This window comes from Nicotiana tomentosiformis, chromosome 6 (assembly GCF_000390325.3).
Source record: "Nicotiana tomentosiformis chromosome 6, ASM39032v3, whole genome shotgun sequence".
Taxonomy (NCBI): domain Eukaryota; kingdom Viridiplantae; phylum Streptophyta; class Magnoliopsida; order Solanales; family Solanaceae; genus Nicotiana; species Nicotiana tomentosiformis.
Window position 1 is genome coordinate 120787385 of NC_090817.1, and position 16878 is coordinate 120804262.

The 16878-nt window shown below is 34.0% G+C and overlaps 1 protein-coding gene, 2 long non-coding RNA genes and 1 other non-coding gene across 5 annotated transcripts; all 4 read right to left on the reverse strand.

The window, feature by feature from the left end:
- Positions 1–519: 519 nt before the first annotated feature.
- LOC104118821 (uncharacterized) lies at positions 520–1432 on the reverse strand. Its single transcript, XR_691320.4, has 2 exons — positions 899–1432; positions 520–790 (listed from the first exon to the last, which is right to left on the reverse strand). It is a non-coding gene; the product is annotated as an uncharacterized lncRNA (long non-coding RNA).
- Positions 1433–4371: 2939 nt separating this feature from the next.
- LOC104118822 (uncharacterized) lies at positions 4372–6216 on the reverse strand. Its single transcript, XR_011408825.1, has 2 exons — positions 5689–6216; positions 4372–4903 (listed from the first exon to the last, which is right to left on the reverse strand). It is a non-coding gene; the product is annotated as an uncharacterized lncRNA (long non-coding RNA).
- A 1713-nt stretch (positions 6217–7929) lies between these two features.
- On the reverse strand, positions 7930–8000 carry TRNAG-GCC (transfer RNA glycine (anticodon GCC)). The gene has a single exon. It is a non-coding gene; the product is annotated as a tRNA-Gly (tRNA).
- Positions 8001–10168: 2168 nt separating this feature from the next.
- LOC104118823 (receptor protein-tyrosine kinase CEPR2) lies at positions 10169–14839 on the reverse strand. Of its 2 annotated transcripts, none has more exons than XM_009630186.4 (3): positions 14488–14839; positions 10949–13616; positions 10169–10823 (listed from the first exon to the last, which is right to left on the reverse strand). In XM_009630186.4, the coding sequence occupies exons 2-3, from the start codon at positions 13536–13538 to the stop codon at positions 10450–10452; spliced, it is 2964 nt and encodes a 987-aa protein (XP_009628481.1). In that variant the 5' UTR covers positions 13539–13616; positions 14488–14839; the 3' UTR covers positions 10169–10449. The 2 variants fall into 2 exon arrangements, with proteins under 2 accessions (XP_009628481.1, XP_070033855.1); XM_070177754.1 differs by having other exon boundaries at positions 10949–13599; positions 14479–14839.
- Between the last annotated feature and the right edge of the window lie 2039 nt (positions 14840–16878).

Sequence of the window (16878 nt, forward strand, 5' to 3'; positions counted from 1 at the left end):
TCGCTTAACAATTAATACTTGGCCTAATTATCTGATTTATTACATATTTAAAACCTATTGTGCATTTTTACTTTTTAACTGCTTTTAATACTTATGAAATTTAGTTGAACAAGTCGCGATATTGTGCACTTGTCATTTGGTACATGTTGCAAACCGCGCCACATGAAATGCACCCACGATTTACGACATGTTTATTTTTTATTATTATTAGAAGTTGTGGTCGGGTCACATGAAATGCACACCCGAATGGGATTTACGTATCGTGACCATGCCACGGGAACCGTACTCGTGGCCACGATGATTCATTAATTGTGCTTAAAACAAACTACAGTATTCAAGAGTGATTATTTATTCTATACTAATATGAGATTATTGTAAAGGCCCGTAGTTATGGAAACTAAAATTATTTCAATAGTTATCTGTGGCCACCCTTGATTTTTCATATTCACACTTAAGTTAATGAAGTAGAAAAATAAAAATATACACTAGTAGTTACACTAAAGAAAACGAGATAAGCCATTTTTGATCTAAAACAAAATCTCATATCTTAACCAAAAAACAAGATAAGCCACATATACAACCACTATATCAATCACTAATAACTAACTTTGAAGTCCCCTGCTCCGAATTTTATTTTTTGATCTAATGTACAATAGTTTTTAAAAACGAAGCGAGCAACAGAGGTTTAATTCCATCAATATAATTCAGCCAACCTTCCAAATTTCATGAGCCAAGATGGACTGACTAGTTAATCACCAACCGGTATTCACTCAAATCAAATAAAACAAACCTAGAACAATGAATCATTGAAGGTAGACAATCAAAATATGATATACAAATCAGAAGGAAACATGGTGAAAGAGCAGCAATGTAAACAACGGTTAAGAAAATGATGAACCTTTTATAGATGAAGATCTTCTATTGCTGAAATTTTTCAATGTTTACAACGAAGAGGAGCTTCAAATTAGCATACGAAATCAATCGTGACCAGGACCTATACCACGAACCTTCACCGATGAATTTCAACCACAACCTCGACTCGAACGGACCTCTCAAGTATAGTATAATCTGGTTTGAGCCAAAAGAAGATGGAAACGGAATTTCTCCCCAGATCTCCTCTCTTTGTTCTCTCGTGCTATTTCCCTATCGTATGTGGGGGGTGGGGGGTGGGGGGGTTGAAGATCTCAAAATGAGGGGGACGACTGCTGCCTTGGAACTAGGCTGGTGGACTTTCGTTCTTGATAAAGGGAGATGCGGTCAGCTTTCTTTATCTTAGGATCTTTGGATTTTACCTTGAAGAGATTTTTAATTTTTTTTTGAAGATCTGAAGGGGGAGGGGTGAGTCTTGGAGATTGTTTTTTCAGAGGTGTGTGCGGCCGTTCTAACCTTAGGAATTAGGTTAGCTCCTCTTGTGTTATATTGGGGTGTTAGAATTAATAGTGGCCCTTAGATGAAAGTCGATCAATGGCTATGATTAAGGAAGGGGTTTTATGGGTAAGAAAAGGGTTTGGGCTAAAAGCAATCGGGAAGAATGACATTTGTCTTACTGGGCCACTAAAATCAGAAAATGAGCTCCCAATTGACCCAAATTCAATTCTTTCTCATTGAACAAAAAATAAAAAAATAAAAAATAAAAAATAAAAATACTACCAAAATATACTAACTAATAGGAGAAGAGGGGTTTCTCTGATAATAAGCAACCTCCACTTCCGACCAAGAGGTTGTGAGTTCGAGTCACCCCAAGAGCAAGGTGGGGAGTTCTTGGAGGGAAGGATGCCGATGGTCTATTGGAAACAGCCTCTCGACCTCATGGTAGGGGTAAGGTTTGCGTACACACTACCCTCCCCAGACCCCACTAGTGAGATTATACTGGGTTGTTGTTGTTGTTGTTGTTGTATAGGAGAAGAAGTATTATAAAATTATTATTTTTTGTATTTTTAAACTTATGTTTTTTTTGAAATTAAAATTAAAAGTTGACTGAAATCCTATTAAACTGAAAATAAATAAATACTACTTTTAAACATTGCGCTAGTCAAAAATTACGTACTTACAAGTGTAATTAGTTATTAACAATTTAAACTAATTAAGGATACAGGAATATAAATTCAGCTTTCATTAAGAATGGAAAGCACCATTAACACACTCTTGATTATCTCTAAACCAAGTTTAATTTGTGTGAACATGGCAGCAGGAGGACGTCTACCACTCAGCCTCGCATTTTTCTTAATTGCGCTCTTTGTTACAAACTTACAACTAATGGTTCATGACATTACTATATATTTTTCTCTTTTTTGAAAATCAAATGCATGTGTATAATTCTACTATTTGTTATGTTTGCGATGTGCAGTTAATTTCACTTGGTTGCTAAAAATACAAGTGATGGCGTTACGAGAAGTACCCCAGGAGATTGCAGTGGTCATCAAAAGAAAATTGATTTCACTAAACTTGCACTTAATAACTTGTTTAACCCGTTGTTCCACCGATAATGATTGCAGTGATGGTTGGCTTTGTACGGATTGCGTCCCTTCTAAGTATTTGGGAATCGGGATATTGGAATGCGCGATACTGTGGCTGTTTAAAAAATAAAGCATTCCGATTACCTTTCCATTTTTGTATAATCAAGATATTCAAAATTTAATATTTACCATTTCCAAACTCGAAATCAATTCCTCTACCCCTCCCCAACTTAAATACCAAATTTGGTTCAAAGTATGATCCGAACTCGTGACATGCATCTACCCCAAATCCCGCTTTCCACTATATTTCTGACAGCATACTTTAAAATTCTGGAGCAGGGTTATTTTTCAGAAATTTTCTTAATAAGGTCAAAATATAAACGTTGGTTCTAAAAAGATTCATCTAGCATTATTTCTTGATCTTTACTGCTAAATCACAAGCTAAGGTAAAAAAAAACTCGGAGGCCATTAACGACCAAGATGCCTACTAAAGAACTATGGTTATGGAGAGCTTTGCAGTTTCCATTCGCATCTTCAATATTTTTGTGTAAAGAATATCTCATCAGGAATAGCGGCAAATGCACCCTTTAAAAAAAATAATACAAGCGATTATGTGTTGATTTTATCCTTTGGTTTATCAATAATTAGAGAAAAAGAGAAGTGGCAATGTTATAAGAGAGACACACCCATCTCTATAGCAGCAATTAACACCAAGGCAAGCAATGTAAAATGCACATGTTTCTGTACTGGTTCCAGAAATGCAAAAACAGCATTCACGGGAAGGGTCTGTGTTTCATTTGGCAGCATTATAACTTTCGCCAACCCCAAAACCAGTTTCAGAATTTAGACAGGATGCCCAGATATGAAGAAAAATACAGTAGTATTTTCATCAATTGGATATTGATCAAGTCTTTCATTTCAAAGATAAAAAACCACCTCTATTTTACACAACAGTACAAGTTGCAGCAAAACAATTCACCTCTTGGGTGGAGATTCAGGCACAAGTACTTCCCCATGTAGAAACCGTAGAATGAGGCAAACGTTCATGCTATTACACCAGGTATGTAACGATGTAACGAGTAACTCTACCCACTAAGGCGAGCTAAAACATACTTTTATGTACCTGAGCAAACAAACAAGGTATACCCTTTCATTGGTCATTTGAAGTTCCAGTTGCACAGAGATTTTGACTATCAAGCTGATCCATCAGCCATAAAACTTCTTTCATGGGATACAACTGAAGCAGTAGGTTGCTGCTATGTTACCATAACCAAAGGTTGATCCACACAGCCACTTTCTGCTGTTACCAGAAGCAAATATAGGACGAAAAGGGAAAATTTTATCTACGGGTGAGGAAGCATTTCTTTAATCTTGGTAAGCATCGCCCAAATTAATACCATAAGCAAAAATATAGGATGAGAAGAGAAAATTTTATCTATAGGAGACGGAACTGTTTATTAATCTCAGTAAGCATCGTCTAATGCTAATTAGATAACCTAAGAAGCCTCAATCATATACAAATATACTAATTAGCTAATGATCTGATCAAAAGCTTCTTGACAAATGGTCAAGGCTGTTTGGAACTATCTTATCTCATCAAGATTGGTCCACCAACATCAGAGATTCTTTATATAGGTTCTTGAGCAACATTCCGTAAACAGTCTGCTTTTTATCAAATTAGCATCTCCACTGCGGTTGCTGAATTAGGATACCCTCAGTAATTAAATCTCGATTTCTAAAATCAAGAACCAAATTGGAAAAATTGGATGAGATTGCAACATTTATCTTTTACTTTAGTAAATAAAAATATTTTAATTGATCAACAGAAGCACCAAGGACGTGCATTCATGTTGACAATAATGATCACAGAACACACATAAAAAGTAAGAACGCCTATACTATCTGAACAAGATGATGAAATCAAATAAGGTGTGTACATCTTTCAGAATTCCATATAATTCTTGAACATCTACCAAATTCCTTTGGCATATCATTGAGATGCCTGTAAAGTTTGAAAGAGAGTACTTTTATAATCTTCCTATGAAGCACGTATATTGTAGTTTACAAATTTTTGCACAAACCATAGGAAAACTTATGATCTCTAAGTAAACAAGAAAACACGAAAAACATGAGATACCCTTTACTCATACTGAATACACACACCAGCAATCCTTAAGGATAAATTGAAAAAAGTTCTAGCAAGTTGGAAGCAAAATGCAAAATCCTTTAAAAAAAAAAAAAATAGTGTTACTGTGATTTGCAGAATTTTCCGCAAGTTTCTTTATCTTTCCTTCCTTTTTCTTTTACCTTTCTTATAGGGGATGTGCTAGCTTTGCACTAAATAGTGAATGGTAAAGTTCAAACTCTTCAGCACAGAGTTCTCTTATCAAGCTCCATGACAGTGCTTTAGCTCCAAAGAGTCATCAACTTCTTTGTAGTGCTTAATACTGCAAGTCCAGATATCAACACTAATTAGGAAGATTCACTAACAATATTTTCTGGTCTTGACTGCTGATTTAAGAAAACATCTATCTAAGAACACTAACACACACACACCCCACCCCCACCCTTATCGATCAATCAACTAACCTCAATCCCATATTAGTAGGGCTTAGCTATATGAATCCATTGTAACAGTTCCACTCAATACATTTCTGCATGCTTAGATGGGAACATCCCAATGTAGAGTATTCAAACGACTCAATCTTTACACCAGCTATCAACCTACTGCAACCCTCTGGCCATCAAAACCACAACCCTCCATCTTTATGCGGGTTTACACAAAGTTACTACCATTTTTAAAAAGATCCCTTTTATCATTTTTTTATTTTAAGACAATCAGCGGAGAACACAAAAAATTAACGTGGATAAGAAAGAAAATAATATTCTTCCAATATAACCTTAACAAACTTCAAGCATAATGCAGAAATATAAATTCTTCATTTCCATAGAAACATAAATCCCAATCAAATCCCTCAAAATTCCAACTTTGAACACAAAACATCTCCAATTCTACCAAATAATCAAAATCGCCCCCAAAAAACAACATTCTTCTTCCTTCTTAACAACCAAAAAAATACTACTATAACAGAATATCAATTCTTCAATTTCATGTCCATTGAAACCTAAAATGACAATCACTTTCGAAATCCAAACAGAACAACTCCAATAATACCAATTTACCCCAAAAATGTATTTTTCCTTCTTAATAAAAAGTTAAAACAGAACTTACAAGTGAAAATAAATTAATGATGTTCAGAATAACTGGTACTTGCTTCTCCACCATGATCCTGTTTAGAACAACAATGATCATGATGATGACTCTTCTTAGATGGGTCATTTTCTTCGTCATCATCATCGCTATCGTCTTCATCAAAAGGCTTTTCTTTGTGGAAAATGCAACATTTTTTGGAACTTTTCTTGTTGAGGAATTCATTGTCCACTGTCCCAGCTTTCCATGATACTCTCTTCTTTGGCTTCAGTTTCAATGTTAGGGTTTCGATTGGTCGTTGCGGTACTTGTGATGATGATGATGATGATGATGACGAGGGTGCGGATTCTGAATGGTTTTCTAGGGTTAGGGTTATCGTCCCCGTTCCGGTCGCCGGCGGTGCAATATGTCTCGTCCGTGTGGCCATTGTTCCGATTCTAGCCCCTTCTCTCTCTCTCTCCTCTCTCTCTTTTATTTCCCTTTCTCAGTCTTTGTTCTTTTATGGAGTACATAAAAATCTAAATAAATTGGTTGTAACTATAAAACTGATTTTCCTTATAACTTGTTTGGATAGTTGTCACTCATAGTTTTATAATGTATTATATTGTATCGTTTGATAAATATAATATTTGGATACATCGTATTATTTGTTGTTGTTAAATAATATTTTTCTGTTTGGTTAACTGATAAGTTTACTACCCTCAATTGTTTAAATATTAAATTTATCAAAAATTACGCATAAAAATAATTTTAAAAAATCCTTTTCTACTAATTTATCACTAAAAATATATTTTATAAATAGATTAAGCAATTAAATTCATGCAAATTCTAGAAAATTAATGGAACAAAATTAGCAATTTTACGTTTGAGTTGGAAGCGGCATAAGTTTTGGAAAAAAAGGGACAAAGACAAAGTAAGTTATAGGTGGGAGATTTGAAGTTAAATTAAATAAAGATAAAGGGTAAAATAGAATTATGGAGTAATAAGTTAGGGCATAATTGGAAAGAAAAATGTAAACAATTCCACCACACCAAATCGGTTGTTTAAAAAATTGGACTTTTCATTATTCCGAAACATTGGATTTAACAATACAATACAACCAACTTTAATGAATCAATCAAAACAAATATTGTTTTGGGATAACAGTACAATACGATACAATAAATAACAACCATCCAAACAAGTTGTTACTGGTATATACTCTTTTTGTTTCGTACAATTACTATTTAGGGCATAAAATAAGTTATTTTTTGACCAATTTTTGCAAATAACTTAAAAAAATAAAATTATTAATTATTATGATTTCGAATGGAAGCTTTGGCGTAACTGATAAAGTTGCTCTCATGTGACCAGGAGGTTATAGGTTCGAACCGTGGAAATAGCTTCTTGCAAAAATGCAGGGTAAGACTGCATACAATAGATCCTTGTGGTCCGGCCCTTCCCCGGACCCTACGCATAGCGTGAACTTAGTGCATTGAGCTGCCCTTTTTTTAATTATTGTGACTTGTAATACTTTTAAGATTATTTTAAAATATATAAAAAAAATTAAAAATCATTGGTTTTAAATGTTTATAAAACTATTTTTAGTTTAGATAAGTTCACTATCGCACGATGTACAACGTACAAATAATTTAAATTTAGATGAAAAAGAAGATGTAAATTTTCTTTAATTTTTAAAAGTAAATTTTAGTAATAAAAGGTATTCAGAAATTGCATTTTTGGGGGAAAATTGCATAATAGCTCGTAATTAAAGAAATTGTTAACGATTTCATATAAAATTTAATTAAAGAGAGTACCATTATTAGACTAAAGGAGCAAGAATAAACGATAGGTGAAAAGAGTAAGGGAGAGAGTTACAAAGATCATTCGTGGAGGAAGAGTTATAAGGCCCTTCGGCCAGAAACATATATATATATATATATACTCGGAGATTATGGCAGAGGAAAAGCTAAATACCTCATTTCTATATGTTCTTCAATTCTTGTTCTAAAGCAAACTTATTTATTGTTTGATTATATTTTTTGTATCACACTAACTTGTGACAATGAACCTCAACTGATATAAAAAGTGTCAAAATATTGAGTTGGAGAAGAAAATGTACTTCGAAATTTCTTTATACATTGGAAATGATAAAATTGTTGAACAATCTAAGGGGGAAAAAAAAGGGAGGCTCAGAAGCGCTATTCTATCGTCTGATATCAGACTTAGTGAAGACCCAAAGTTCTCACCTGTGGCGCAATTATCATCATAGCACTCTCTATGTGCACCAGCCGGGAATCGAACCCGGGTCTGTACCGTGGCAGGGTACTATTCTACCACTAGACCACTGGTGCTTGATGCTCTAAGTCTTCCTTTTAATTATATCAACGATTAACCTACTACTAGAATGCATTGATAAAATGAAAATGTAAGTTATCATTTCAATAAAAACAATGTAGAATGGAATGAGTACTTGGTTGAAGAAGAAAGAAGTGTCATTTTCTAATTGACAAAGAGTAATAATTAGGTTATAAAATGTCTAATGTTACTGATTTACCGGTTCATCCAGGTTGATCCATCCCTATCAGTTGTATGAGTCGTTTGGTAGGAGGTATTAGAAAAAAACAATATAAGTATTAGTTTTGTACATTACTAATCCCTTGGTATTGAAAAGAATAATGCAAGTATAATTAATACATAGCAAACCATGGTATTAGTAACGGAAGAATTTTTACTTTTTAGTACTTACATAAATATGGTTACATACATAATTGTCCTTCAAATCCATCAAAACCTATTCCAAATACTTTCTGCCATATATTGTATATTTTTATATTGTGATATTTTAATTAGCTTTTCCCCTTTAGCATTATAATCAAAATTATATCATATTTAATACTAAATTTGATTTTGAATTCGTTCAAAGTATATGTATTTTGTATTATATGTTATATCAATTAAATTTTTCTTCTCTTTTAACTTTAATATTTCAACTAGTTTTCTCTTTTAATTTTGCACACCCATAAAAAAAAGGTTTGCTTTGTAGAGAATAAAGAATGTGGAGGGTAATAAAACTATTGCAATAAAAATAGTGCACAAAGTTAAATGAACGTGGAGGATATTTTTGTAAACAATCAATTTTTTTTAGCAATTATGTAATGTTTTAATACACATTACTAGAAAACTGCCTAAAACCGTCTAGAAATACATACCAATATCGGTCGAAAAATTAGAAAAATCGACCGATTTTCGACCGACTTTAATCCGTCAAAATTAGACTGGTTGGTAATAAATAGCGACCGAAGTCGGTCGCAATTTCCGACCGATTTCAGTCGGTCAACTAAATTTCACAAACGACCCAAAAAGAAAAAACCTGCCGAAAAAACCGACCGAAGTTGGTCGGTTATGTAAAAAAAATAAAAAAAAAATATTTTAAAAAACCGACTGACTTCGGTCGTTTTTTTGACTGACCGAAGTTGGTCGGTTGGCCGCGGTCGATTTTGGCCGAATTTCTAGTAGTAACACCAAACCAAACAGTGGATAAGAAGTAATCTCAGCATAACTAATGCTGGCATTACTAATAGCAACATTACTAATACACCTTATTCAACACTATTCTTTGGTTTTCTCAATTGGACGAAAGGAAGAGTAAATCTTTTTTTGTTCTCCATTCATGCCAAACAAAGTGAAAGCAAATGTACTTAATCAAGGAGATCTTTTTTCTTCACTGAACAAGGGTACTGTATGTCCTTTCTTTTTATCATTTCTCAATGTTAAACTTCTACCTTCTTTCTTTCTGTCCAGAGCAGTGAAGGATGTAGATAAGATATATATGTGGATTCGTACTAAAATTTCAAAATAAGTTTGAAATCATAATCCAAAAATTACAATGGATTAATCGGTAAGAACATAAAGATTGCATCTGTTTTAAATCCTGGATCCGCTTCTGGTTCTGAGTTATTTCAATATCATGTGGATGGGATCGTAACCAAGCAGGAGGTATTTGCTCAGATTGATGGTATATTTACACTACTTCTTGTAGCAAAGCAAGGAAAAATTGGAACCGCGGCAGCATAGAAAGCAGGAAAAATCTGTATGATTAAACACTAGAAATACTGAGGATCACATTAAACATAGTAATGGATATTTTTTTAATTGAATGGATTTTGTATTATTGATTGCCCTCCTCGTATATAAATCTGTCGAGATGTTCAGGTATAGACAAGTAGTAGTAAAAGGAAAACTACATCAAGTTTTTGCCAGACCATTTATTTGTAATGTGTCTTTTTCAATGAGGGTTTTATCTTCAATGTTAAAGATAGACTTATTAACCTTGTTTTTCCTTCCTTAATTGAAGCTGTAACATGGCATTATTATAACTTCTTGGATCTCTCAATATTCATGCTTTGTTTCTTGTTTTCCTCTCCCTCCCTCTCTATTAAGGCAGAGGAGGAAAGTTATCTTCATCCTTTAGTAGATTATATAGAAGTAACAGTAAGAAAATAATTAATATGGACCAATGTTAAGAATTATAAAAACTTCACTTTCAAAGTTAAAACAAAAGTTCCTTAACCATGTACATTTTAACTTCCACAGTACAGATCAATTGAACCTCTCAACTTTCCAGCCACAACAGCAAAAGATACATTTCATTTTACACAATTCAACTTTTACTTTTACACAAAGAAAGTGGAATATCATTTCAGATAGGATAATTTTATGTATATCAGATACCTAAAACTAACTTGAGAATTATAGTACTACATAGCAACTATCAACAGGGAAAAAAACCACAGAGGGAAACTAGACCTCAGAAAAATTGTGCCCCTTTTTTTCAGATTTGCTTGAAGACCTAAATGTCCAAGGTTCAGCATCAACAAGCAACTTGACAACTTCTTTCATGTTGGGGCGCAAATTAGGAAGCTTCGTTGTACAAAGTGTGGCGATTCTCAACACTTTGATCATGTCTTCCTGAACAAGTTCAGAAACCACCTTCTGATCAAGAACTTTCACAATGCTTTCCTTGTCATTTAAATGAGTTGAGGTCCAGTAGACCAAGTCTTTTCCTTCTCCAAATGTATCTTCTATTGGTTTTCTTCCAGTTACTAGTTCCAATAGCACGACGCCAAAGCTGTAAATGTCGCTCTTTTCTGTTACTCTGAGAGTATATGCCATTTCTGTCAGGCAAACAAATAAAAAGGTTAATGTTAGAAGGTTATCAACATGCATGCAAATTCACAAATGAATAAGTAACAAGAAAAGCAAAAATGGTCATTCAACTTCTGGTTTTCTTGAAACTTACCAGGAGCCATGTAACCATGAGTGCCTGCAAAACAACTGAGCTCGGATCCCCTAGAAGAAATTTCGGAGACTTTTGCAACCCCAAAATCTGAAATTTTTGCTTCATAATCCTCATCAAGTAGAATGTTGGTTGATTTAATATCTCTATGAATAATAGGAGGGCAACAATCATGGTGCAGATAAGCAATTCCCTTTGCAGCTCCGAGTGCTATTTTATATCTCTGGTACCAATCTAATTCCGGCTTGCCAGCCTTGATCTCTCGGTGTAGTGCCTCGAAAAGATTACCATTTGGCATGTACTCGAAAACCAAGAAATTTGAACCTTCTTTCATTAGACTTGCATACAACTTTACTATATTTCTGTGCCTGATTTTCCCCAAAATTTCCATTTCCCTTGTCAATACTTTCACACCATTCCCTTTCCACAGCTGCTTCACAGCTACTGTTCCACAACCTTTCTTCAAGTCTAACCGATAAACTTTTCCTGTACCTCCACTTCCAATCAAATTGTCCTCGTCGAAACCACAAACATCATCTGCATCAAATTCCACATGGTGGAAGTTCTCTAGCTTCCATTTTGGATTTGTTCCCTTGGCTTCCTCCTGTTGTTCTTCAGGATCTGTTTCATGACTATGCTTGTAGTTTAGGTAACTGACGAGCAATAAACCGCCCATTAAAACAGATAAGGAAAGCAACACAATGCAAAACACAACTAGTTTGTTTAACTTGTGTTGAGCAGCCTTTCCGCCACAACCCCCCAAGCCTGAGTTCATTGAGAATTTGATGCTTTCGTCAACACAAAGTCCCTTGTTATCAGCAAATGCCTTATCTCCTCCCATTGTTAAAAGATCCAATAAAACTTCTCCTGATAGCTGGTTGTCAGAGAGATCTAACGACGACAGCTTCAGATTGTCCAAGCTAGTTGGTATTTTACCGGTGAGTCTGTTGTGTGAAAGATTCAGAGAGTTCAAAGATGTCATTGTTGATAAGGAATTGGGAATGCTACCTGTAAGAAGATTTGAAGCAAGATTCAGGTCTGCAAGTCTACGAAATTCAGCCAATTCCGATGGGATTGCCCCTGAGAACGAGTTCTTCTCCAAATGCAAAGATGAAAGTTGCTTAAGTTTACCAAGTTCAGAAGGTATTGCGCCCGAGAATTCATTGTTATCCAAGTACATTCTTTCCAATTGTGTGAGTTTTCCAAGTTCTTTTGGAATCTCACCTGAAAATCTGTTATTTGATAACACCAACTGATTCAAGCTAGTAGCAGCCCCAATTTCAGGAGATACAGTTCCACTGAACTTATTGTCACTGAAATCCAGCATCAACACATTTGGAAGTCCCCATACACCATCAGATATTTTCCCAGAAAGTTGATTATTATTGACCCTCAATCTCTGTAAAGGCTTGCAGGAGGAATAAGTACTTGGAAACTCTCCTGAGAAACTGTTTTCGACAGCTAGCAAAAACTGCAAGTTGCCATTTTGGCACAAGTATTTTGGGAATGCACCACTAAATTTGTTTTCAGATATGTCTATGCTATTCAGGGGCGAAAACCGACCAAGATTTGCTGGAAATGCCCCAGAAAAACTGTTCCTGTACACAGAAAAGGCATCAAGATGCTGCATTTCTCCAAAACCAGAAGGAATTTCACCAGAGAAGTTATTCTTGAACATTTGAAACACTGTTAACTTCTTCAGGTTCCCGATTCCCGGGGGCAGCTTCCCGTACATCTGGTTGCTGGAAATATCAAATTCCTGCAAAAGAGAGAGGTCTGCAAGTTCTACAGGAAGTTCACCTGTCAACTTATTTTGAAACAGCTCAATTTTCCATAAATTTTTCAGCTTGTTTATAGACTTGGGGAAATTCCCAGAAATCTGATTTCTTGAAATATCCAATGTTCCTAGTGCCTCCATTTCAAAAATGGATTCTGGGATTTCTCCTGTCAAGTTTGAGCCTGCCAAGTAAAGCCAATATACTTTCTTTAAATTCCCAAGAGTCTCAGGAATTTTACCTTCAACAAAGTCATTATCCCCTAGGCCTAGTGCAACCAAACTAGTCAAATTTCCAACCCAAGATGGGAATTCTCCTGAAAAGTAGTTTATAGACAAGTCCAAAACTTCTAAGTTAGTCAACTTAGATAAATCAGGTATGGTTCCATTCATGTTATTTCCAGTGACATTCAAGATTTTGAGATTGGTGCAGTTGGTTATTTCACTTGGAAGGACCCCAGATAAAGAATTTGAAGGTAGCACTAAAGAAGTGAGGCTTTGAAGTGAAAATATTGAAGGGGAAATCACCCCAGAAATGGATTTGTTGTCAAGGGAAATTGCAGTAACAAGACCAGTCTTTTGATCACATGTAATTCCATTGAATTTACAAGGAGATTCTGAGTCTTTCCAAGAATCCAAGTAATTCAAAGGGTCATTGAGTTGCTCTTTGAAATGTAAAAGGGCCTGAGTTTCAGCAGTTAAGGACTTGGATGGCTGAAAAAACAAAACCAAAAACAAGAAAATAGCAAGAATTTGGAGGGAGTTTTGGAGTTTTGGAATTCTGGCCATTGTTGAAATTGGAAAGGGCAAAAGGGTCATTTCATAAGGGGGAGACAAATCCAATCAGGAGCTCCATTATTGCCATGATGGGTGTCCATCACTCCATCCTAGAAGTAGCTGAAAGGAGGACAGTGGAAAATCAGAAACCAAAAATTAAGGTAAATGGTATATAAAAATATGAATAAAGCAATAATATATCCAATTCAAAAAAAGCTGTCTTTTATCAGAAGTGGTGTATACCTAACCAAATGTTTGTCATATACTTTTATACTTTTTCCAATAGGAAGATAAAAATTGCAGTTCAAGAAAAAGAAAGCTTACAAATACAGGAAGTCCAAATTACAAGATAGAACCAAATACATACACATACACATATTGGTTGTTGTTGGGTGGTGGTGGGAAGGAAATAAACTGATGTTAAGATGTCAATTTCTCATTTAGTTGTGAATTACACTATAAAAATAAAATTATCTCCCTTTAACGTGACTCAAAATGTATAGTTTCACCTTATTTACAGACTGTCTAGGCTATGAGAAAAGATACTGATTTACCCCAAAAAAATTGACAGTAATATAACCAAGAAGATTGAAATCTTGGATTCAATAGCTGTAATTAATAACAATCTTTTAGAAACTTATTTTTAAATGAACAATAACATAGAAACTTCTTTCCTAGAAAATTAGCGTACTAAAATAGCCAAACAAGAAACAGGGGAATGAACTGATTGCAGAAAATAAACAGCTCATAATTCAATCATAAGTACCATAACAGAAATATAGATATCCAGAAAACAAAAATAATTAAGAAAAAATCACAAGTAACATGCATCTTAGTTGTTAAGAATAATCTCAAGCACACAAATACTTTGATGGACATTTATGTAGTTATTAGAACATAATAATGAAGAGCAAAAACTTAGGAAAAAACATATATAATGATGGAATTTAAGACTAATAAATGAACAAGACTTAAAGGGAACATGAGTTACCTCAAATAATAATGATGGTTTCTACGAAGCTGAAGTTTTAATCTCAGAGCCAGAAAGTTTTTCTTTCTCACAAAATCATGCAGCTTCAAATATTGGCCTCTTCAAACTTTTCATTTTCTTTGATACCCAAAAAGAATTCAAAAGTTGAAAAAGAGAAAAAGAAGTTTCTGAAAGGAAAGAGTTTGTTAGTTTTAGTCCAGTAAGTAAGAGGAAAAAGGTATTAGTAGGAAGGCAAAAAAAGACTAGAGAAAAGACAAGAAAAATAAGGAGAAGGAAGAAGAGAAGAGGAGATAAGGCAAAAGACAGGGGATGATGGTGTTTGGTTTGTTTGGGGTGGGGGGTGGGGGAGGGGGGGTTTAGTGCATTGATTAATGAAAGAAACAATGTCTGAAGGTGAAGGCTGAGCTATGCAAAGAAGAAGGTGACAAAAAATGGATAAAGAAGCTTTTCTAAAGGAGAGTTTTAAGAACCTCTAAAACTGCCAAAAAACACACATTCTACTTTGATTGAGATTAACACCTACTATCATTTTGGTGAGAATTTTAACTCTTATATATTAAAACAATCAGTCCCGTGTACAAGTAATCCCATCTTCATGCATAATACTACCCAAAGGGTATAATGAAGAGATACTATCCTAAAGTATTAGCGGCTGTTTTCATGCCGCGAATCCCGTAACACATAGTTCTATAGGTCACATGAAAATAATTTTAACCATTAAATATTGACAAGTGTAAAAGCACTCGAGTCAGCAACAAAGATATGAATGAGATCTTTCCATAGTAATAAAAGGTATGAGATTCAAAATCTTGTTGTAAGGAGTGTTTCCTCCTTTTAAGGGATCATATGTGGTTCTAATATGAATTAATCGGACAGTGATCCTATATACCGGATGATTATAAGAAATAACTATATACATTACAAATGAGATTATTGTATTAACTTAGAAAATAAGGCAGACAACTTTCTATAACAAATTAAGTTACACGGATTATATACAAATTAATTTTCATTATTATTGGATATAAGATATACTAAGATTTTCTTAAAAATAACTAATTAATTTATATCAACATATACAATCATTGATCCCAAAAATCTCTAAATGATATGAGAGATATTCTTATCAAATTGCAAAACCAATTGTAGTAGTATCACGGAAAAATAGAGCACCAATGCTTTATATGGTCGATACTCATTTAAGTTTTTTCCACATTATTTTAAACGGGTCGAATGGCTATATTACCATTTACAGTACAGTATACTCAATTGGTCGCATTAATTGTGAGAGTATTTCGTAATAAGTTTTATATTAAGAAATTAATTTTTCTTTTCTATTCCTTCTATCCCTCTTCTACTACTTTTCTTATAGTACAATATATTATTTTGTCCATTTTATTGGGTTGCTAGTGGTGGTAGATTTGGTGGGGAATGGGGACCATATATGCAATATATCTAGCTGTGGAGGGTTGACTCAAAGTCAAACCAAATTATTGAGATATGAATACTGCAGTTCTGTATTTGTCTGAAACAAATTCAACACCATACAATTTTTTGATATGATTGCTCTCACTTCATAAACTTTCTAGTACAGAATTTCTCGCATTAATTCATCTCACCTTTCGTTTAGCCAATTGCTAGTAGCTTCAAATTTTCACAAAATAAAAAAAAAAAATAAACATAAAAGGAAAAAAGAAAAAAAAGAAAACGAATAATACGATAAAATCAAAACTCTTGCTAATCTTTTTAGAATTTCAGCTGCCTACGCTATTTTTAACAATACGAGCCTCAGCAAAGGACCTAATATTCTAAAACTTTATTCCTTTTCGTTTATTTTTTCATTTTTTGAGAATTTACTTTCGAGAGATATTGTTATTTATAACTATTTAGACTTCAAAACGACTCTTTTGTCCTATTTATATCGTATTCCTTTGTCGATGAAATGTGCTTTGGCCTAAATAGACTTTATGCTTATCTTCCTTTCACAACTGGGAAATAGGGGTTCTTCTAGATGTATATATGTAATGTTTTATTCTTTCCTTTTATAAATCTCGTCACAAAGCTTCTCTTTCTCTTCTTCAACTTCAGGTTTTATTACTTGGAAAGAAACATAATCAAATGAGGAAAAAAACAAGGATAAAAATATTTAAATTGAAGCCATTTATTCTATTACCTATTGCTACTAAACTCGAACTGTTCAAACAAGGCGTGAGTAATACTGACATATGTCTTGATATAGCTTTAAAACACTTGGACTTTTGTCCACTTTCAAAATTTGAGATATTTTTTTTTTGAAAATAGATATTATTATAACAGTGTAGTCCCAATGAATTTGACCTAAGCTTGATTTCTTATATATCCAATAATTTTTTTTGTGTTTTCTCGATATAA

What these genes read in the sequence shown, in the direction of transcription:
- LOC104118823 (XM_009630186.4), bottom strand. Translation starts at nt 13,538, where the DNA reads ATGACCCTTTTGCCCTTTCCAATTTCAACAATGGCCAGAATTCCAAAA. An exon ending in TCATGGTTACATGGCTCCTG is followed by an intron (nt 10,824 to 10,948) that starts GTAAGTTTCAAG and finishes TTTGCCTGACAG; the next exon opens with AAATGGCATATACTCTCAGA.